The sequence below is a fragment of the Dreissena polymorpha genome, chromosome 6 (genome assembly GCF_020536995.1).
Source record: "Dreissena polymorpha isolate Duluth1 chromosome 6, UMN_Dpol_1.0, whole genome shotgun sequence".
In the NCBI taxonomy this organism is placed as follows: Eukaryota; Metazoa; Mollusca; class Bivalvia; order Myida; family Dreissenidae; genus Dreissena; species Dreissena polymorpha.
In genome coordinates this window covers 61,274,042-61,296,751 of record NC_068360.1, presented here as the reverse complement: position 1 = coordinate 61,296,751, position 22,710 = coordinate 61,274,042, and the positions used below count along the sequence as shown (strand labels likewise).

General features: G+C 34.7%; 1 protein-coding gene and 1 long non-coding RNA gene across 5 annotated transcripts in view; both read right to left on the bottom strand.

Moving 5' to 3' along the window:
* Positions 1 to 22,710, bottom strand: part of LOC127833886 (tight junction protein ZO-1-like) — a 115,445-nt gene that overhangs the window by 10,804 nt on the left and 81,931 nt on the right. The window contains exons 17-33 of one of the 4 annotated variants that reach the window (XM_052359382.1): positions 22,072 to 22,217; positions 20,279 to 20,329; positions 19,973 to 20,068; positions 18,683 to 18,765; positions 17,553 to 17,763; positions 17,323 to 17,420; positions 16,379 to 16,621; positions 15,408 to 15,453; positions 13,762 to 13,927; positions 10,281 to 10,473; positions 9,871 to 10,013; positions 7,820 to 7,900; positions 5,432 to 5,722; positions 4,763 to 5,140; positions 4,242 to 4,289; positions 3,679 to 3,879; positions 1,770 to 1,949 (exon numbers count right to left, since the gene is read on the bottom strand). In XM_052359382.1, coding sequence (XP_052215342.1) covers positions 1,770 to 1,949; positions 3,679 to 3,879; positions 4,242 to 4,289; positions 4,763 to 5,140; positions 5,432 to 5,722; positions 7,820 to 7,900; positions 9,871 to 10,013; positions 10,281 to 10,473; positions 13,762 to 13,927; positions 15,408 to 15,453; positions 16,379 to 16,621; positions 17,323 to 17,420; positions 17,553 to 17,763; positions 18,683 to 18,765; positions 19,973 to 20,068; positions 20,279 to 20,329; positions 22,072 to 22,217 — 2,655 coding nt within the window. The remainder of the gene's footprint in view (positions 1 to 1,769; positions 1,950 to 3,678; positions 3,880 to 4,241; positions 4,290 to 4,762; positions 5,141 to 5,431; positions 5,723 to 7,819; positions 7,901 to 9,870; positions 10,014 to 10,280; positions 10,474 to 13,761; positions 13,928 to 15,407; positions 15,454 to 16,378; positions 16,622 to 17,322; positions 17,421 to 17,552; positions 17,764 to 18,682; positions 18,766 to 19,972; positions 20,069 to 20,278; positions 20,330 to 22,071; positions 22,218 to 22,710) is intronic. The other 3 variants (XM_052359383.1, XM_052359384.1, XM_052359385.1) reach the window with 3 other exon arrangements.
* Positions 12,010 to 13,470, bottom strand: LOC127833906 (uncharacterized). Its single transcript, XR_008027667.1, has 2 exons — positions 13,169 to 13,470; positions 12,010 to 13,012 (listed from the first exon to the last, which is right to left on the bottom strand). It is a non-coding gene; the product is annotated as an uncharacterized LOC127833906 (long non-coding RNA).

Genomic DNA, 22,710 nt, shown 5'->3' with positions numbered 1-22,710 from the left:
CAGTAGTTGGGGAAAAATAGCCCGGACAAGAATTGCACTTTATGTACAGTTTATAGAAAATTTCAAAGGGCCATAACTTTGTGAAAAATCATGCGACCATAACCGGCTGATAATATGCACATCTCCTGTTGGTAGTGAAGCTTCCCATAGTTTCATTGAATTCCCGTAATATGTTGCTGAGAAATAGCTCGGACAAGAATTGCACTATATGTACAATGGAAAATTTCAAAGGGCCATAACTCTGTGAAAAATCATCCGACGAGAACAGGCTGATAATATGCACATCTCCTCTTGGTAGTGAAGCTTCCCATAAAGTTTCATTAAATTCCCGTAATAAGTTGCTGAGAAATAGCTCGGACAAGAATTGCACTATATGAACAATGGAAAATTTCAAAGGGCCATAACTCTGTAAAAAAACATCGGACCAAAACCGGCTGATAATATGCACATCTTCTCTTGGTAGTGAAGCTTCCCATAAAGTTTCATTGAATTCCAGTCATTAGTTGCTGAGAAATAGCCCTGACAAGAATTGCACTATATGTACAGTTAATGGAAAATTTCAAAGGGCCATAACTGTGTGAAAAATTATCCGACCAGAACCGGCTGATAATATGCACATCTCCTTTTGGTAGTGAAGCTTCCCATAAAGTTTAATTGAATGCCGGTCATTCATTGCTGAGAAATAGCCCGGACAAGAATTGCACAATATGTACAATGGAAAAATTTCAAAGGGCCATAACTCTGTGAAAAATCATCCGACCAGAACCCGCTGATAATATGCACATCTCCTCTTGGCAGTGAAGCTTCCCATAAAGTTTCATTGAATTCTGGTCATTAGTTGCTGAGAAATAGCCGGGACAAGAATTGCACTATATGTACAGTTAATGGAAAATTTCAAAGGGCCATAACTCTGTGAAAAATCATCCAACGAGAACCCGCTGATAATATGCGCATCTCCTATTGGTAGTGAAGCTTTTCCCATAAAGTTTCAATGAATTCCGGTCATTAGTTGCTGAGAAATAGCCCGGACAAGAATTGCACTTTATGTACAATGGAAAATTTTAAAGGGCCATAACTCTGTGAAAAATCATCCAACCAGAACCCGCTGATAATATGCACATCTCCTCTTGGTAGTGAAGCTTCCCATAAAGTTTCATTGAATTCCGGTCATTAGTTGCTGGAAAATAGCCCGGACAAAAATTGCACTATATGTACAGTTAATGGAAAATTTTAAAGGGCCATAACTCTGTGAAAAATCATCTGACCAGAACCCGCTGATAATATGCACATCTCCTGTTGGTAGTGATGCTTCCCATAAAGTTTCATTGAATTTCGGTCATTAGTTGCTGAGAAATAGCCCGGACAAAAATTGTGCATGGACAGACGGACGGACACACGGACAGACGAAGCGGCGACTATATGCTCCCCCCCCAATTTTTTGGGGGGAGCATAAAAAAGAATTTGTGTAACACTAGTGCCAATTAATACAACCCGAATGTTCCAATATTTAGCATGATGTAATAGATTTTTTTAAAAGGATGATAACACTTGCAATGCACGACTCAATATCCGAAAGAACAATGTCTGCATGTTTGAATGTTGTATGATGAGAAGTGTAGGAGTACACTAAAAGAGAATTTGTGTCAACTCAAAGAAAGGCAGACAGAATTGTCCATTCCAGTAAACCCCCTTAACTCAAACGACTTCCTAGAATAACTGGTTATCAATGGAAAACAAACAGTTTTGTAAACTTGGCCTTACAACTTTACCTGGGCAATGGCTGAGAATCCTGACCCAGTTTAACAGGAGATTTTGGCCCCAAACCCAGTTCGCCCGCTTTCCCGAACGAGGACAGCGGAGATGCCTTGCTGTATGACTCAAACGCACTTCCGGTCTGTGAACTACCAGAGCCTGCCCGCATGTGGTTCACATCCGTGTCACGCGGGTCCCTGCCAGATAGAAATTGAGTCCTTTTCTAGAAAAACTGGTCTGAATGCATTTGCGTAAAGTGTCGTCCCTGATTAGCCTGTGCAGTCTGCGCAAGGAAAACACTCTCCGCCTAGACTGGATTTTTGCTATGAAAAGAGTTCCTTTAAAACAAATCAAAAACCCAAATAAAAGCAGACAGAGCCGTCTCTTATTAGCCTGATAAGCTGCATTTGCTAGTCTGGGACGACACTTTACGCACATGAATTAAGCCAAGCTTTGCTAGAATGAGGCTAAATTATGAATATAAGGTATAAAATGAACAATTGTCAATCACAATTTAGCAAATATTAACATGGGTATGACTTATGTGTAAAAGTATAAAACAATAAATTGATACTTTATATAAGTTAATTAATATCAATAAATAATTAAAACTTCTGGTAACATTAATATTATCATTTTTAACTTCAGCCAAAATCTTATTATCAATTTTTACTTCAGTAAGACGCAATTAAAAAAAGTTCAGCAAACCTTCTTATGGACACACAAATACTTCAGCAAAAAATTTGTATAGACTTTCATTGTTTTCCATTACCAACACAACAATCAATTATTGCTTATAATCTTTGAAGCAATAACAAATTCAATTGAGCCAAATATTTAGAAAACTTTTTAACCAAAAACGTTTATTTTCAAAACTGTAGAAAAAATAGTATTATTGTAAACAAATATTTAAAAAATCAGAATTGTAATAAAATACATAAATTTAACTTTTTATCAACGTCTCTTTTAGGAACACCAACTGTGATAACAAATAATTCCTGTAATAAACTTTAAATAATCAAACAGTATAATAAGAAAGGATATTTGATATTTGTTGGTTTCAATAGATTGTTGGTTTTGATTCACTAAGGGATCTTAGAAATTGCTGTGCATTACAGTTACCAATAATACATAATAGAAATTGTAGTGAACCAGAGTTACCAATTATAGATCACCAAAAGTTCCAAAAACACATCTGCAAAGCATAAAATAATTCTATGTGTGGGATTCCTTGGGATTAAAAAATCTGGTTTATGGGTATATACAGATGTAGTTTATGTATAATTTTATGTGGGATGGACGGGGGCATATGCAATACTTCATAGAATTACTGCCATGCACATGTCACAATAAAATAATGAAGCAATAACTTGTGAAGTAATTAATTTTGAAATAAAAGGACTTAATGCTTTTTTAAATAGCACATAATTATTATATAAAAGCACTTCAATATTTACAGTGTCATAAATAAAAACTAAAGGAAACAATTCACATTAGCTTGACTGCATAGTTTCACAATTTTTTTTTATATAGTTTTCATAAATCCACTCTGTGTGTAAAATGTTTGATATATCATGAAATGTACCGGTATTCATTATAAAATATTAAGGCACAAAAAGCACCCAATCAAAGCAAGCTAACATGTAACTTCTAACCAGCAGCAGTTACACAAAACACACACAAAAACCTTCAAACCAATCACAAACATGCTTACAGCTTTAGTAAATTTGAGGAAACCAATCACAATCAGTTTTACAAAAAAAAAAAAGCTTTTCAAACTACTTATCTAGCCACCAACCAATCAAAGTTTTTTAACAAAAAAACAACAACACATTCAACCAACCAAAATTAGGAAATTAAACAAAATAACTAGCCACCAACCAATCAAAGACATTTTAACAGAAACACTCGGCCAATCAAAATTACCGTAACTCATCATGCGATTTTGAAGCTATTTTATTAGTGCCATAAACTCCAGCCGTGATGAGCTTTTTGTATGAAGAAAAATTCTGCTTCGACTGCATATTTATCAAAGCTGAGTCTGACTTTTGTGCTCTATGCACATGGTCAGTAGATTTTGAGTGTTTTTTATGACTCTCTCTCAATTTATGTAGCTCATCATCCGTTCTGTAAAAGTCAAGTCTGGTCTGGGTAAATTATGTTTGATTTTTTGTTTCAACAAATAAGTCAATATATACTTAGTCATCACTTTAAATTAAATACAGATTAAATACTATCAATATTTTTCAGTATTGAGACAATTTTATTTGCATTGTTTGTCAAAAGCCAAGTGCTTTAAATGTTAATTTGAACAATAAAATTTCAGCTCAATTTTTCCATAAACAAATATTTTGTGTGTAATATGATGCAATAAAGAGACAACATGCTTGATAAATATTGTGCTCAAAATTTATTTTAATACCCCGATTTAATACCCAAAAGAAAAAACATGATCTACACTACTTTTCACTTCAACACATGCATTATACCTGGGAATATTGACTTGTGAATATCGATTTACTTGCAACGGTTTCACACTAAAATGTGAAATAAAAAGATTTGTGACATGTTTTAAACATTTAAGAATGGATAAAATTATGATTAAACATATTTAAAATAGACCAATGATTCCATGTAAAATATCACAAGAATGAAAAGCAACGTAAAAAGATACAATTTAATAAGTATTGAAATGAAAATGAAATATTATATATAAGCCAATACAAAATTATATTAGGTTAAAAAGCTACATTGCGCCAAGCATTAAGCTGTTAAAGGCAAGTTTATTTTCAGATGATAAATCGTAAATAAATTATCATAATAAATTTTAAATGTACAAAGAAATATTTTAAGATATAACTGGCATCCATGAAAAATGCCAAACCGAAATAGCTATTATAGCATCTACTAAAAATCTTAATAAGAAATATAACTACCAAGCTATCCTTTTCTGAAAAAGTATTGTTCAGTTCTAATTTTACTAATGTTCTTCAAACACCTATGAAATTACCTTGTCCTAGATTCAGGTGACCTATAATAACCCCTCTGCTGCTCTTGTTGTTGTTGTTGCTGCTCCCTTTCTTGCCTATATCTTTTCAGTTCTTCTGTATCCATATAAATTTGATTCATAAATGTCCTAGAATTTTGATTGGTAATGGGATTCCCCTGATTTTCTGGGTATTCCCTACTGTTTCTATTTATAAACTGCTGGTTCCCAGGATTTTGTCTTCTGGGTGCTACATACTCATAGGGATCTTCAGATTTGTAATGTTCCGCTTGTAAAACTGGGTACCCATCCCCATCATTTGGATACCCTCTGTGTTTTTCGTTAGGGTCATTGCGAACAGGCAAAGCAGAATAATTGTTACCGTCTCTGTATTCGTACCCTCTGCAAAAAAGGAAACCCATTTACCTTTAAATTACCTTAATATCAAAAGAATCAAGATCTCAGTACACTGTACCTCAATCTCTTTTTCGGCTACTGCAAAGATATAGATTACATGAACATTGCAGAAAACCACTCAGCTCAAGTACAAGATCTTTTAAATTTGTATTATTAAAAAGCATTTAGTGATGATACTATTATACTGTGCAGCCAAATTTATTGATTAACCAAGAAACAACTATACATCAAAAAATAATATTTCAATAACATGGAATATTGTTAATCTTAATGTACCTTAAATTAGCACTTTCATAGTGGCGCAGTTTTTGTTCGTCTGGTTCAATCCCCCTTTCTTTTAAATTATATGTCTTCGTTGGTACGGGCGGAGGCTGTTTTCTTCCCATGACCCTTGACCTTTGACCTTCACCTTGCCCAAACTGAGGGTTCATGTGAACTTGACGCACTTGACCTCCAGGTATCATGTCTGGCTCTGTCGCTGGGTGTTTTGATATGTTTGGTGCACTGACTCCTTGGGGTGACTTTGACAGACTTGTTGAGCTTAGTTTTAGCTTATCGTTTTCTGGCCTGAAATTAACGGGGGGTTAGGAAAGGAGGGCTTGCAGAATCAAAGCATAGCACTGGGTAAACATAAGGTGATTTTGGGGCTTACATACACTGATTTGCAAGTCTGATATAGGAAAAGCTCTAGAGCAAAATAGCAGGATGCAGCACCTATGCAATTACTAGCCTATTTGGCTAGTCAACACCTGAATGGTGATTTCTTTTCTCCAAAATTTATAATTATATAAAACGATACATTCAGAAGAAATGAGTCAAATGAACAATTTCCAATGTTCTCACATGGCCTGTACTTTTGGGGTAAAAATTCAATAAAAGATGTTTGTAAATTCACTGGTATTTATACACAATTGACTGCTAAGACACATTGTCACATATATTTATAGAAAAGATTCCCTAATATCCCATTATATTTATTGCTTTCCATTAATATACTTTTAAATTACCGCTATACAGCACCCTGTCCAGTTTTTGCTCAGAGACCTTTTCCTAGTTCCTGGTGATATATTATGGGAGTTAGGTGGAACAGTAATATTTATTGCATGCTGAATAAAAGAGACCTATCCCCCTCATCAAAAGAAAAATTAAGGAAATTTTGTTGTTGAATCCGTATCAATTATTATTATGGAAATTTAATACACGTTTATAATAAATGTTGGGATAAATTTGATTTCAAACGAATACTTGGTTTGCCTTAAGCATTCATCACAGACTGAAATAAATTTTTTTACAAATGTAGTTGTCTCTCTATGAGGTCAAATGTTCTATTTTGACTTTATGTCCCGATTTTGGCCAGAGAAAGTATGGCATGTATGATCAGCACTATGGTTACAACAATAAAAATATTGTTATGGATTCATTATGTGCCTATCTGAGATGTAAATATATTTCACTGAAAAACACCAATAGAAACCTTGATTTCCAATAAATTTTACTATCACATGTTGAGAGATATGTTTATACTCATGTTCCAAGTTTATAAGATAACCAGCAGTCAATAAATATTATTGCACACAGCTATGAGAATATGTTTCAATCATACAAAAACATACACCGAGATTTTTAAAATTTCCATAAAGAGTTCCATTATGTCATGAACAAAATAAATTATTTTTATGCAAATATAATATTTTTATATGACTTTAAATCAAAATTAATCTTGCTGCGTGTTCAGTGCATCAAATATGTGTTTAAGCTATACTTGTAAAGTGTGATTGACATAATATTGAATTTGTGACATCATACAATCATCTAATTGTTGTAGTTCTATTTTGCCTAAAATTGATTTTAGTATAAAATTGTCCAACATGAATTGATGATATCATCAAAATGGTGATGATGTCACAATCTATTTTATGGTAATGTCCAAGCATGAATAAAATACTACCCTAAAAGAAACAAAGAAAAAACAACTACTACATATTTACCACATGACAACTGATGCATGATAACTAATGATTGTGTTAATTAAATATGAACGTAGTCCGATGGATTATGATTTATTAGTGGTGTTAAATATGTATATTTTGACAAATATATTCTATGATGACTTTTTAGAGTGACAATGCTTGGCTTTATACAGAATACATTTCTCAATGTTTCTACTTTAAAACTTTTGTAGAATGCTTCCAAAAAAATGAGCCTCATACTGGACTGGCGAAAAAGCTGTCCCCTATCAAGTCACACAAATTTTTTGGTCTCCATAGCAAACAGGGTAGCTCCTGGCCAGACTATGCTGGCAACATATGGCATAAGACCAATTTCACATGACATGGGTAAAATAGTTCTAAATGAACCTGTCGGAATCTGTATATGTACATGCATGTTACTTCAGAGTTTCTGAATATATGGTGTTTTAACAGAACATCTCATGAATATTTTCTAGGTTGTTTTTTTCATTCCTTAATATTATTTCACTGAATAATACATAAACTTGTTGAATATCTTTTTTTTAAGGTAGGAATCGTCACATTTTCTGTATATGATAAATTTTCTTTCCCATCTATATAGCATATCGTTCCTTCAAAGGAGCCATGGTTTAAGACATTTCCAAGTACATTTGTCTGTTTTTCACTTCGTTGTTGTCATTGTTTCCATACGTACCTGAACTTTGCGGAAAGATCAGAAAGTTTGTTCTTGTCAATGTTGCTTGTTGTGACTTTATTTGCCGTGCTTCTGGTAAACCTGGTGATAACGCATGATATGGAATTGTATAAGGCGTGATACAGGGTCAATAATGCATTATGAAGGGACTTATTTAGCCGCATCATGCCAAAATGGGTCTTATGCCATATGTGGCCTAGATCAGCCTCCAAAGTCATCCAGTCTGGTCAAGAATGACTCTTTCAGCTAACAAGTGACATATTTTTTATGGTATCAATTGAAGACAAGGTAGCTCCTGACAAGCCTGTGCAAATTCACCAGTTGATCTGGAGATACACTGACTGCATATGGAATAAGACCAATTTGCGCATGAAGCGGCTATATTTTTTAATGGAAATGGAAACACCCAAACTTCACATGCAAGGTACAGGAAGGTTTTACTACATTAAATTTTTTTTATTTTCTCAATGTGTGGGCATATTTATTCTATTAAATGGGATTTATAACATGTGCCACAGGATCAATAATTCATGGCAGGAAGTTCAATCATATATGGTTACATAATCAATAATGCATACTAAGGATTTTCAAATGCAAGGAAGGGTTATGAATTATACCATACAAGTTTACCTTTTTCTTAACACAAGGGCACAAGCCTTAGTTCATCAAACTGGCTAGACAGGCGAGGGTTTGTTGACCCCTAGGCTAAACAGGCGAGGGTTTGTTGACCCCTATTAGTTAGACCCCTAGGCTAGGCAGGCGAGGGTTTGTTGACCCCTATTAGTTAGACCCCTGGCTTGACAGGCGAGGGTTTGTTGACCCCTATTAGTTAGACCCCTGGCTAGACAGGCGAGGGTTTGTTGACTCCTATTAGTTTGTCCAGTAAAAATGCTCATTTATCAAAGGACTTAACCCGAATATATGTTAAGATGCAATCTGAGTAGATCATCATGTCACAATGTTTTATTATTTATGCACTTATTTAAGCATTTAGGGAACAGGTTTAAAGCGAAGTTTTTCAACATTTTGTTATGATTTTATAACTTAAGATGCAAATAATCCAAACATGGTTTTTATTTGTAAGAAAAGGCTGCTCATGAATCTTGAAATTTGTAATATTTTCAACTAGAAATGATAATGGTAATGAATTGCAAGTTATCCTGATGTTACACAAGTATAGATAGATTCAGTTAACAAATTATTTGGTACTTGTTGAAATTCATAAAAAGATGATGAATGGAATAAAAAATTCACACTACAATTGTTCAACAAATACACAAATGATAAAGTTAAAACCAAAGTAACACAAATAAAGTAGGTATAACAGTATCCGCCTACACATAAATCGAAAAACTAAAAGACTGGTTAGTAGCTAGATATAACAAAATGTCTGAGTAGCAAAAATAAGAGCAATTCAACCCCAATTTTTTTTTTCCAATAGCATATTAGGTTTCTGATGTTGTTCCAAATTTACGTGGTTCAAGGAACCAATTGACATCTGAAGATCTGAGTGTAAAACTTGTCATATCTGCTGAATACTTGTATACAAGATAGATTGGCTCCACACTCAACTCCACACTCAACTCCTTATGATTTGCTAACATTTAACAAGCCTTGCTTTTAGCCCCAAAAAGCACAAAAGCACAATATACGTATAGTTAAAACATCAAGATAACTCTGCTTTCCATCATAATATTATTTACAGCAAAATGGTTTACTTAAGTTGGGATTTAATTTTCATGATTTAGTGCGAACAGAAACAGAACTTTGTCAAGTATTTTAATTGAATTAACATTAAAGAAAAAGAACAAATGTTATTTTGCGAAATTCCATCCCTACAAATGTATACCATTCTACAATAATTCACAAACAAACACTTGTACAGCATAGCATACAAGCATAAGCAAGAATTATTCCAATTGGGCCAATAAGGTCAGCAAGGTTGGTGTCTGGCACGTGCTTGAGTGTAAAGAAAAGATCATAAACAAAAGTGGCCAAAGGGAGGTATTCAGGCTTGAGTGATTATGGAAGCATATAATGGTTATCCCTACCTATATGGGTCGTTTGATCGAGCATTTCTCGTCGCCAGCTGACCCATTTTGTCTCGAAGTTTTGAGTCGTCGTGTTTGTTGACGGGGTTGGAGGTGTATTTAGTGAATGAGTCGCTAGAGTATGAAGAACTGTCAGTGTATGCCTGGAATATTATCATCATCAACATGATCATCGCTAACATTATCATCAAAAGAATCATCATTATTATCATCAATACTATCATCCTCATCCTCATCCTCATCATCATCATCATCATCATCATCATCATCATCATCATCATCATCATCATCATCAATTTTCTCCACCACAAAATCATCATAATGTATTTCATTAGTGATACCACATATTTATTGTTTCTACATTTTGAGAATGACTTTCAAAAAATGTTTCAAAGTCAATGCCAGCAAACCTGATGTGGGGGCGGGGGTGGTGGAAGGTGCTGTTGCCCAGACGATGGACCGTAACCAGGTGACCCAGGCTCGTTTACCCCGGTATGACCTTGGTTGCCAGGAGACAGCTGATTGCGTTGCCGTGGTAATGGCTTTGAGTACACAGCCTCATTCTGATGTGCCTGGGGCGGGGGAGGCTGTCTGTCATCAAAGCTGAAACAGTTGATATAGGAAAAAATCACAAATAAGTGTTACACATGTATTTGTCATTTTAATCAGAAATTTACTTAAACAAGCCTTGACTGTTATATTCAATATTTGATATAGAAAATAATCACACAAATTGTCATTTATAGTTTATCAGTCATTTTAATGATTGTATTAATGTACATGCCATTGAATGATCATATTAGTTGTTCTACATGCCACTCTATTTTGACACGTGATTGTTATGATGAGATTCCAGCCAAAAAAATCCCAATACATCATAACAAATGCATAATATCTGTGAAATTTCAATTGAATTTGTGAAGCTCTTATGATAGTACAAACAAGAGTGCCAAACTGTCACAAGATACGCCCGTTTGAAGGTTTTGGACAACTTGATAACTTTACATTGACCCATATTTGGACTTGACCTACATATCATCTAGACACATCTTCTGACCAAATTTGGTGAAGATCAGATGATAACTACTTCAATTAAAGAGCGGACACCATGCTAAATGCTTGAAATGCACTAAGTGACCACGTGATCTAGTTTTTGACGCGGCATGACCCATATTTGAACTTGACCTAGATATTGTCTAGACACAACTTCTGACCAAATTTGGTGAAGATCAAATGAAAACTACTTCAATTAGAGAGCGGACACCATGCTAAATGCTTGAAATGCACTAAGTGACCCCTTGACCCTGCATGACCCATATTCGAACTTGACCTAGATATTGTCTAGATACAACATCTGACCAAGTATGGTGATTATCGGATGATAACTACTTCTATTACAGAGCGGACACCATGCTAAATACTTAAAATACACTTAGTGACCCTGTGACCTAGTTTTTGACCCAGCATAACCCGTATTCGATCTTGACCTAGATATTGTCTAGATAAAACTTCTGACCAAGTTTGGTGAAGATCAGATGAAAACTATTTGAATTAGAGAGCAGACACTGCTGTGGACGCCACCCGCCGCCAAGGTGAAACTATGATACGTCCCGTTTTTTTTAAACGGGCGTATAAAAATGATAAAATTCCCAATTGTGATAAAAACATAATAAAAAAAAATTGAGCAGAATGTGTTAGGTACAGTTAGAGAATGCTCTAGGAGGTATGTCATGGAACAATGCAGAGTTCAGGTAAGTTACAGTGGTACTGAAATTAGAAGCAATTACACACAAACGCATACTAATAAAAGCTAGAAAATATATTCCATTCAGCATGCAATAGTATACACTGAGATATACAAGAATACATTCTGAACTGACATCATCTGAAGCTGCATTGTTTAGAAAGACGACTGTTTAAAAATATACTTTAAGACATAGTAACGATAAAGTTGACGAAATGCTGCATTTCTTTCGATGATATGAGAAAGAATTGAAAATTTCCTTGTGTATAAGCATAAAATCAATTTAAAAAATTGATTTTAGGTTGATGACAATGATAAACAGTTGCCTTTCTATAGTACCCATGCACAGTGAAAAACTCATGTACCTGTGGAAATCATGATTAGATTGAAGGAAAAATGAAACTTACCAATAAACATGTTGTTAAAAATAACTCGTTTCAAAAATCGCGAAAAAAATAAACCCGATGAAAATATCGCAAAATAAAACTGGATAAAAATATTGCATAAAAATATTGCATGTGTTAATCGGTTGCATGTCTCCAATCAGACCTGACTGATATATAATCTATATACTACCTCTGACCAAGTTTGGTGAATTCAACTTGAACTAGAGCTTTGTCACTGAATGTGACTTATACCCCCATACCACTTTGACGCAGGATAAAAAGTTGTTTAAAAGTTTCGGATGAATACAATTTGAATTAGAGTCCGGACAAAGTGGCGCCGTTGAAAATGCACTAATTGACCCTATGACCTAGTTATTGACCCGACATGACCCATATTCGAACTTGACCTAGATATCAACTAGATGCAACTACTGACCAAGTTTGGTAAAGATTGGATGAATACAATTTGAATAAGAGTCCGGACAAAGTGGCGCTGTTGAAAATGGACTAATTGACCCTATGACCTAGTTTTTTACCTGGCATGACCCATATTCGAACTTGGCCTAGATATCAACTAGATGCAACTACTGACCAAGTTTGGTGAAGATAAGATTTATACAATTTGAATTAGAGTCCGGACAAAGTAAAATGCACTAATTGACCCTTTGACCTAGTTTTTGACCCAGCATGACCCATATTCGGACTTGACCTAGATATCAACTAGATGCAACTACTGACCAAGTTTGGTGAAGATCGGATGAATACAATTTGAATTAGAGTCCGGACAAAGTGGCGCCGTTGAAAATGCACTAATTGACCCTATGACCTAGTTTTTGACCCGGCATGACCCATATTCGAACTTGGCCTATATATCAACTAGATGCAACTGCTGACCAAGTTTGGTGAAGATCGGATGAATACAATTTGAAATAGAGTCCGGACAAAGTGGCAAGATTTATACAATTTGAATTAGAGTCCGGACAAAGTAAAATGCACTAATTGACCCTTTGACCTAGTTTTTGACCCAGCATGACCCATATTCGGACTTGACCTAGATATCAACTAGATGCAACTACTGACCAAGTTTGGTGAAGATGGGATGAATACAATTTGAATTAGAGTCCGGACAAAGTGGCGCCGTTGAAAATGCACTAATTGACCCTATGACCTAGTTTTTGACCCGGCATGACCCATATTCGAACTTGGCCTATATATCAACTAGATGCAACTGCTGACCAAGTTTGGTGAAGATCGGATGAATACAATTTGAAATAGAGTCCGGACAAAGTGGCCCCTTTGAAAATGCACTTATTGACCCTATGACCTAGTTTTTGACCCGGCATGACCCATATTCGAACTTGGCCTAGATATCAACTAGATGCAACTGCTGACCAAGTTTGGTGAAGATCGGATGAATACAATTTGAATTAGAGTCCGGACAAAGTGATGCCTTCCGCCCGCCGCCCGCCCGCCGCCCGCCCGCCCGCCAAGGGGTTTCACATAATACGTCCCGTATTTTATACGGGCGTATAAAAAGGGTAAAATTGTGCTAAATTGCTAGCCAGAGTAGTGGAACTTGGAAGACTTTACACAATAAGCCTGAAAACCTGTCATGTTTCAATTGAATATATACCGTAGAAATAGTTTTTGAATGCTAACCTTTACCAGTGCATTACATGGGCCCTGATGATGCTAAACCTTTTGGTGAGTAGTTCAGCTCGGATAATTAGGTGAATAGACGAGCAAAATTCAGATCCTTACCCGTCACTCCACTGTGGATCCGATGGCATTCTTCCACGCAGTCGTTCACTGGGTGTGATAGTGGCATAGGGATCAATGTTGTGACGGTTCAGGCGCCGATCAACATCGTTGTGATCAGCATAATAAGACGGGTAGTAGCGATCTTCAGATCTCTGCGTGTACGAATCTGAAGTAGTGGTTTCATAATTGTATATAGTATTAAACTTAACACGTTTAATTTATTTTCTTTAAGAAAAGTAGTCAGTAGTTCTTGTTCTCATTAACAGTCATCATTCTTGACTAAGAAACTTATTTAGGCAATAGAAATTAGTTTTTGGTTTAAAGATCATGTTTTTGAATGAATATGTGATCAGAATAACACGCTATAAGTTAAAAATATTTTTTCCATTAGGCCAAAACAAAATAATGTTGTGGTTCAGGTTACGTGCCAAAAAAAAAAAGGGTAGGTAGGTAGGAAAAACATTTTATTTTTTATTTTGTTGGACTGCTTTTTTCCAATACATACATAGGCAATCTAGCACAAAAACCATTTTAACTGATAATAAGAATGAATGGTCAATTCATGGCTTCAACTTGGCTGTAGCCATGCATTGACTTTTTATCCATATCAAAAACAAACTTCAAAAAACTTTTTTATAAAGAGAAAAATACTGTAAATTTTGATGGATAAAAACCCGAAAATACTTTGAAGAACATGGCTTAATTACAATCATAATGAATTTCAATTAAAAGAGAAACTCAAATTATTTGGTGTTTTAATATCCCCAATTCTCAATTATTCTGCCGAAGTTTGGGTTAATCATATAGCAAAAGACATCAAACTAATACATAAAAAAACATCAACCAATCTTGTAGGATTATACGGACAACTAGGTAGAATCCCGATGCATGAACACAGAAAAATTAGTAGGTTCCAATATTGGATAAAAAAAATAATTTAAACGATGTGTTTGTCAGAGCATTTTACGCACTTTGTCCGTAAAACATTAAACAAAATCAACGAAGGAGATGTTTTCTTCATTGCGTCGCAGACGCTCTATGCATTTAATACGTTAAGCGCCTCACAGATGAGATTAACGGTGCGCGCGTAAAAATCGCACTCCGTAAAAAAAAGTCGGTGTGGCTAAAAACCGTTCCTCCGGTACAGTTTGAATTTTACCGCGATTTTTTTTTCTTTTGGCTTTTAATTTTGAATAAAATATTGTAGGGTCGCAGCAAAATATAAGGCTCGGTCGGGTAACCGTAACCACACCATTATTTTGTTTTGGCCTTATCAAGAGTGGTTATACAATTTATGATCTACCAAACACAGTTTTTAATGTATATCCATTAATTGTTAACAATTTGAACTCTTTAACACTTACATGCGTATTTTGATGCATTTGTAGTCTCTTTGAAAGTTAAATTTAATAAAATACATTTCTTACTAAATTAAAGTTTTAAGGCTTCATTTCCAACCCTAAGTTACTGATGAGCAGCAAACATCATAAAACCTGAACAGACTGCGGGTTACTCACAGGCTCTTATGGTTTTATGCTGGATGCAAAAGCCATTTTTACTTTGCTTTATATGGGGGAAGGGCTTAACATGTGGACTGTGTGAGAAAGATAACGAATAAGTTAATTAAGAAATATCACTTATCTTACCATCATAGGCAATATCCTGATAATTTTGATTCCCATCAGTGGACAACTGAAAGAGGAAAAAAGTCATAAAAACTAATATTATATATTTTCCTAATATGGAAAAATTAAATTTAAGTACTAAACAAGAGATGTGTTTGTCAGAAACACAATGCCCCCTTATGCGCCGCTTTGAATTTATTATTATTATTTTTACCTTTGACCTTGAAGGATGACCTTGACTTTTCATCACTAAAAATGTGCAGCTCCATGAGATACACATGCATGCCAAATATCAAGTTGCTATCTTCAATATTGCAAAGTTATGACCAAGGTTAAAGTTTTGGGACACACACACACACAGACACATACAATGTCAGACAGGCCAAAAACAATATACCCCCGATCATTCGATTCGGGGGCATAAAAAACTGTATAATTTACAATAGTTTTAAATAATAATAATGAGAGGATAAAATAAATGTGTCTGCCCTGAGGATCCAACTCAGGACCTATAGAGGGCAAAGCTTACTTGCTACCACAACACCATGCCGGCTTTTGATATTTTTAACCCTTTAAATCACTGGCAAATATTAACGTTTTGTGCTGAATTAATAAATGTTTTCAAAAATGAATTTATCCTGAATATACTTGAAACACATATTAAATCAATCATATACTTTTAATCAAGCATACCTTATCTTGAGTCAACTAGAAACTAATCAACCATAAATTTAACTTAAATCAGCATTTACATATATTTATTAATCGATAAATTAACCACAGTTTTCTCTGCATCATACAAAACACTCAAAACCAGGGGTGCAATTGATATACCACCTTAGGGGAGGTAAATGCTTACAGAGTTCATCCAAACTCTTTATTTGTACATATATCCATAAAAATTAATAACTAATTGTAAAATGAGTTTGACAATGAAAGGGAGGAAATCATCAAACTTAGTGTTAACAATGAAAACTTTAGCTTATGCAAACCTTTGGTTGCCGTTGGTAACGTGGGGGATCTGGGTACGGTGGTATTCCCGGTACCCGGTCCATCGTGTTCACGCTGGGATCAGACGACGACCGGACTAGTTGCCGCTTTCGCTGTGCGGGTAAGGCGTCCATGTCATCAAAGGCGTGTCTTACATCGTTGTCGCTGGCGTCACCATGAGATCCCGAGAATGAGAGGCGATTGCTCAGCGGGAACAGGTAGTCGTCTGAGATGTCTTCCTCTGGCTGTAAATGAATAAAATAAATGTTTTTGTAGGGACTTATTCAAATTTTCATATTAGGTTTGTTGCTGAAATGTTGTGAAATGTGAAACTATTGCATTATCAGTAATATTTGTGTCAATGGTAGTCTGTGGATATATTCTGTGAATAATTTATAATGCCGTACAGTTTACCGAATCACTGATGTACAGGAACATTTTGGACCGATACATATGTGTCTTGTTCTGAGAAAACTGGGCATAATGCATGTGCGTAAAGTGTCGTCCCAGATTAGCCTGTGCAGTCCGCACAGGCTAATCAGGGAAGACACTTTCCGCTTAAACTAGATAGATTTTCGGTAAAAAGGGACTTTCTTTAAACCAAAATTACCATTTAAGTGGAAAGCGTCGTCCCTGATTAGCAAATGCGGACTGCACAGGCTAATCTGGGACGACACTTTACGCACATGCATTATGCCCAGCTTTAACAGAACAAGACACATATATTAAGATTTTTTTAAGGGGTTTTGTCAGGATTGGTCATGTGCATGCATGCTATTCTTACAACATAATTATTTATGGACAATCATAATTGATCAATAAACAGTCACAAGTAGCACCCTAGAAATCAGAATTTATCATAATACAGATTTACAGAGCCGGAACAACCACATGTTATAGGACTTGTAATAGTTGACAATAAAAAAAAATTCAAGACTTGCGAAACCTTTTTCTCTGACATCCAAATTTGCTGCTGCTGCTGAAGATCGACCATTTCTACCAGCTTCCTATACCAGGTCTCAGTTGTATTGTGGGTAACTGTTGCTATAAATAGAAATGTAATCGTAACTTAAATTTGAACTTATAAATGTAAAGTACAAAACAACTAACAACCGTCAAAACTAGATGGCTTAATAAATTTTTAGAAATCCACACCTGATTTCATAGTTAGCTTACCAGTGAACAAATGCTGGTAAAACTTGTCCAATTTGATACTGTGCTCATAGAGTTTCTTTGGGTTTTTGCTTGATCCTTTGGCCCACTTTGCTCTCAACTCTTTCACCGTGGTTTTGCAGTCAGCCTTCAGGAAGACAACAATCGGGTAGAATTGCGCGAAGTTCAGCCGATCTACGTTGTGTGGCGTGATATCTAGCATGCAATGCTTTCTCTAAAAATAAAGAATTTAAAAGGTGCATGAGCCTTTAAAATCAATTCTTCAACTATATGTTTTGAGTTACAGAATTTTTCATTAAGTATAACCGTCTTCACAGTAATATAATAAAACCTTTAGCCTGAATAACTATGCTTTCATAGTAAAGATTACAAAGTTTTATAGCCAGACCATATAAATTATTTATGACAAGTAGCCTTAATAACATTTCACTAGCCCAGGGCTGTTTGGGCTTGTAGGTAGTGTAAAGACTGGTATGAAAATCTGATCCAATTTTTACAGATTTTCAAGCTATTTATTTGATTCAAGAGGATGCTTACACAGAAACTTGCTTTATGGTTCTTCATAATTTAAAAAATTAACTTCGGGGTGGTTATATCTGATTTGGAGAGGTAGTGCTTATGGTAGCTTAGTCATACAGGTATTCAATGAACTTGCTGTCTTAAAAGGTATAAATACAAGTTGGGTGGAAACACGTACGAAATCATTAGCCCTTAATTTACACAATTTGATCAAATAACGTTCAGATCTCTAGTGTGATATAAAATAGGGTTTTTTACACTGCCTCTCGCAAAATTGGATTTCACACAAGTAACTCAACTGGTATACATCAGAAGGTTACACTAGCATATCTAGTAAAAGGGTGGATTAAAGCATGTGCACATAGAGTCTTCTCAGATTATACTGTGCAATCTGCACAGGCTAATCTGGGACAACACTTTCCGTATAAACTGTTTTTTTGTTTCAAAGAGAGTGCCCTTTACACGCAAAATTCAAAACAAGCAGAAAAGTGTCATCCCTGATGCCTGTATGCACTGCGAAGGCTAACCTGGGACGACACCTTAGGCACATGCATTTAGCCCAATTTTTCCAGACTGCTCTGACCGCTCAGTAAATGACTGAATCAACTACCCACCCTGTTAATCACGTCTTTGATGGCACCCAGTCGGATGATTCCTGTTCTACCCTTTTTCTGGTCTTCCCCACGATGTTCACTCTCTACAAAAAATGCTTGTTTGAGCAAGGGAACTTTGTTATAAATACATTATAGTTAACAAGACTATTGCCAAGCAATATATGTCCCCTACCGGCTCCACCATTGTCAGATTATTTTTTTTATATTTGTTGCCATAGCAACCAGAATTCTTGATGTGACGTGCATAATCTCCATATTGCCATCTGACCATGCTTAAAGTTTCATGAACAAATATGAAGAACTTTTTAAGTTTCGCAGGACCCAGAAAAGTGTGACAGACAGACAGACAGACTCACAGACTGCAAACCATAAGTCCCCTCCGGTCAAACCGGAAGGGGACAATAACCCCAAGTACTCTTCTTTTCGGAGAAAGTTTGCCAATCAGCAACAATGCAGGTTAACGGCAATTGTGCTGAACATTCAATTACACACTAGTCTTGGTGAGTTTATCCTGTAGTTAAAATTGTACAACGGTTTTCAAATTGTCTGATTACCCGTGTAGAGATAGATTTCCCAGTTTGTGTTGCTTTTATAAACATACAAGCATATCTAAGTGATTCACATGAAAATAGAACAAGGCATTATTAATGAACTAGTTGTTAATAGTTCTCACTAAAAAGTATTCTTTAAAAATTATGGTAATATGACTAAAACTTGACAATCTTGCAATGTAAATGATCCATAATTTTTGGAGAATAAACATGACATGACCAAAGGCAGGCAAGTACAAGTATTAACCCATTTATGCCCAGTGGAATCTCCCATCCTTCTAAGTTGGATCAATTTATTTCCAAAATTAGGGGTGTCAAGTATATTTATTTCTATATTTAGAATATTCCATAAAGAAATTCATTTAAGCAAACAGCGCAGACCCAGATGAGACGCCGCATTATGCGGCGTCTCATCTGGGTCTACGCTGTTTGCAATGTCCTTTTTTTAGGACGCTAGGCATGAATGGGTTAAGATATGTTTTAAACATTTCGGTCAATCATACTTCCAACACTTTTTGTATTGAACAAGAACACACATTTTTTTTTTAATGTTTACACCAATTGCCTTTCAAAAATTGAATAAGACTGAACTTTTCTTGAGCTAATATCCATGATTTATGCAATTATACAGTATCAAAATGTAAGCTCCTTATACATGTATAAGTGTGTGCTTTTATCAATAAACAAAAGGTATGAAGTAACACAAATTTTTTCATTAACTCAATTATAAGACACTTACGTGGTGACTGAAATTTGTCAGGAAAATCTTTCAGAATTTTCTCCCTTGCTACGTCAGCAAGGGGGCCGAAAATGACAACTGGGCGAACAAAACCACCTACAAAGACGATAGGAAATTACTATGCTTGGTAAGATTAATAGCTATTTGTTTCTTTTCATGTGCATTAAAAGGTTCTTATATCATAGTAGAGATTAGATAAACTTTGAATTTATTAACAAAGGACTGGTGTTCATTGGAATGGCTATATGATAAAATACAGTGTTCTGTATTCTCAGTTTAAGTAAAATAGTTTTGAATAAGACTTACAATCTCTAAGTAAGACCCTTTCATATGCAGGAAACTTTGTCTGTAAATGTGCTGAAATAGACAATTATAAAAGTAAACATTTGTTTGTCTTATCATATGATTAGTTATATTTCTTTGGTTTAAAAGCAGATGACCAAGAAAAATGAATTTGTTAACATTTCAGATATTAAAAGTTACCTTTGCCTGTATTCCACACATATTTTTTAAATAAACTCAAATATTTCTCTTCTTAAAAACTTAGTTAACAAACCAGTATTAACATGTTATGGAAAAAAAATTTCAGTTCCAAAAAATATACATCTACTTGTGAAAGAAAACAACAAAACTAGTCTTCGGTTAGCAAGTATAAAACTACATGTAAGTTTTATAATGCATACAGCTGTTAAAACTATCAATAAAATACACATATACAAGAAAAATCTAACAAAAAATACATATACATAGACATATGCATGCAGATTCACTTATTCATAAAATGCAATTACAGTTCTCCATAAAACTTACATATGATTAATTAAAAATACAAAGCAAACTCAGCTTCATGTCTCAAAATAAATTAAATCAGTAGTCATGCTGCGGAAAACATACTTTCAATCATGAAAATGAAGGATTAGCAAGGTTTCATATAAATCCTACACATTTTAAAAACCTTTGTTAAAGAGCTTTCTAAGATTGCCAAGGTATAGTTCCATTTGTGTATTTTTGCAGTTTTTTTTCCATAACACAGCGCATCAAAATAATTATACTACGAGTGTACTAAAGTAAACATTTCATGGACAGCAATATGTATTGCACTAAATTTTATAAATTAATATAGACACTCTGTAAGAAACACACGTAAAGTATAACATCTGTTTACAAGTAGAATCGTGCAAGCTAAGGTATTAATGTAATAACTACTTCTTGAAAAGGTCAATCAAATAGAAACCTACATTACAAAATTCAAAGCTGGTTGAAGAAATGCGAATAAATGCAAGGTTATAGCGAGAGAAGTGTGATTGGCTTATCAATATCCGTTGAATAAAAAGGGGGCAGGGTCTAATATCTTACCAGTTGGATCGGCTAAAGAAATATATTCAAACAAAAGGAAAAATATAGTACTTCAGAAAACCATTCAAAGTGTAGAGACATTAGTAATAAAGACTTATATTAACAAAGACTTATAAGAAAGAATGAAAATTAATAAGGGCGTGAACGGAATGTAAGGCTTTTTTAATTTCAGATTGCAACAACAATAAAATCAATGACATGTAAAAACTGTAATTACATACTGTCATAAATTAGCATACTTCTTATGAATATTGCAAAATTTCAGCTTTGTATGTCTAGTAACTACAAGGATATAAACACATATAATTATGCCCTCAACAAATCAACAAATATAATAAGGTCATCCGCAATTTTTTTTTGTCATGTCTCATCGACCAAAATGTTTAAATTTTGAAAAAGTTTACATGGAAGACAGAGTTCATTGGATCAGTTACTTTAAAATTTTGTTAACAACAGAATGGCAAAGAGAAGAGAGAAAATAACAGTGAAGTAAAGATCATTTAGCACATTTTTTTATTAGAATTTTTTTTTTAAACATAATAGTAAATGAAAAGTTACTTTTAAAAACATGCACTAAAATTGATATTTTAATTCTCAAAATAGAACCTAGAAAACATCAGCGCATTAGGAATAATTGTTTATGTTTTTGTCTCGAACTATGAAAAAAAATAAGAAAAGGACAGTGCATGTTTCTAAAATAAGATTCTTTGAGCTTCTATAAATAGAACACAGGAAAAACCCACAGAATATGACGTCCTCCCAGTGGTCCTTGCTCAAAGACTTTGATCGTCGAGCAACTTTGCGCTTAAAAAGGCCACTTCTTTTTGAAGGCGAGTTATCTTTATCATCTTCCCCTCGGCACTGACTCGAAATAGCTAACTGCTCTGCCCTGTAAAATGACTCAGTGTTTAGTTGGATGAAATGACACATTTTAAAATGATATTATATTATTTATTTTTATTTAAACTATGATTTTTCTGTTTTTGTTTTTTATGTTTTCCCTCATGATTTTTAAAATCGAGCAATAGATGATGTAATATATTCACACTTACCCAACTCAATGACATATTTAATTAAAGCGCTGAAGGCACTGAATTTGTTTGCTGTTGTATAATCTTAGACGCAACTCAGTTTTCAAAACTAGCTTTTATAGCTTTTTATATTGCAAGTTGGAAATGACCACAACCAATGCAAATTTATAAAGAGTGTGTCTTAAAGCACAGGTTGAGATGTTGTTGTTTTTTCAAATCATTGATACAGCTAATCAGTGCGCACAGGCTAATCTTATTTGACATGCATTAAGCCCCATTTTCCCTGAAAGCAGCCAATATGTAGAGATTTCAATGATAAACACTAGACTGGTCAACATGGTCTTACAAGCT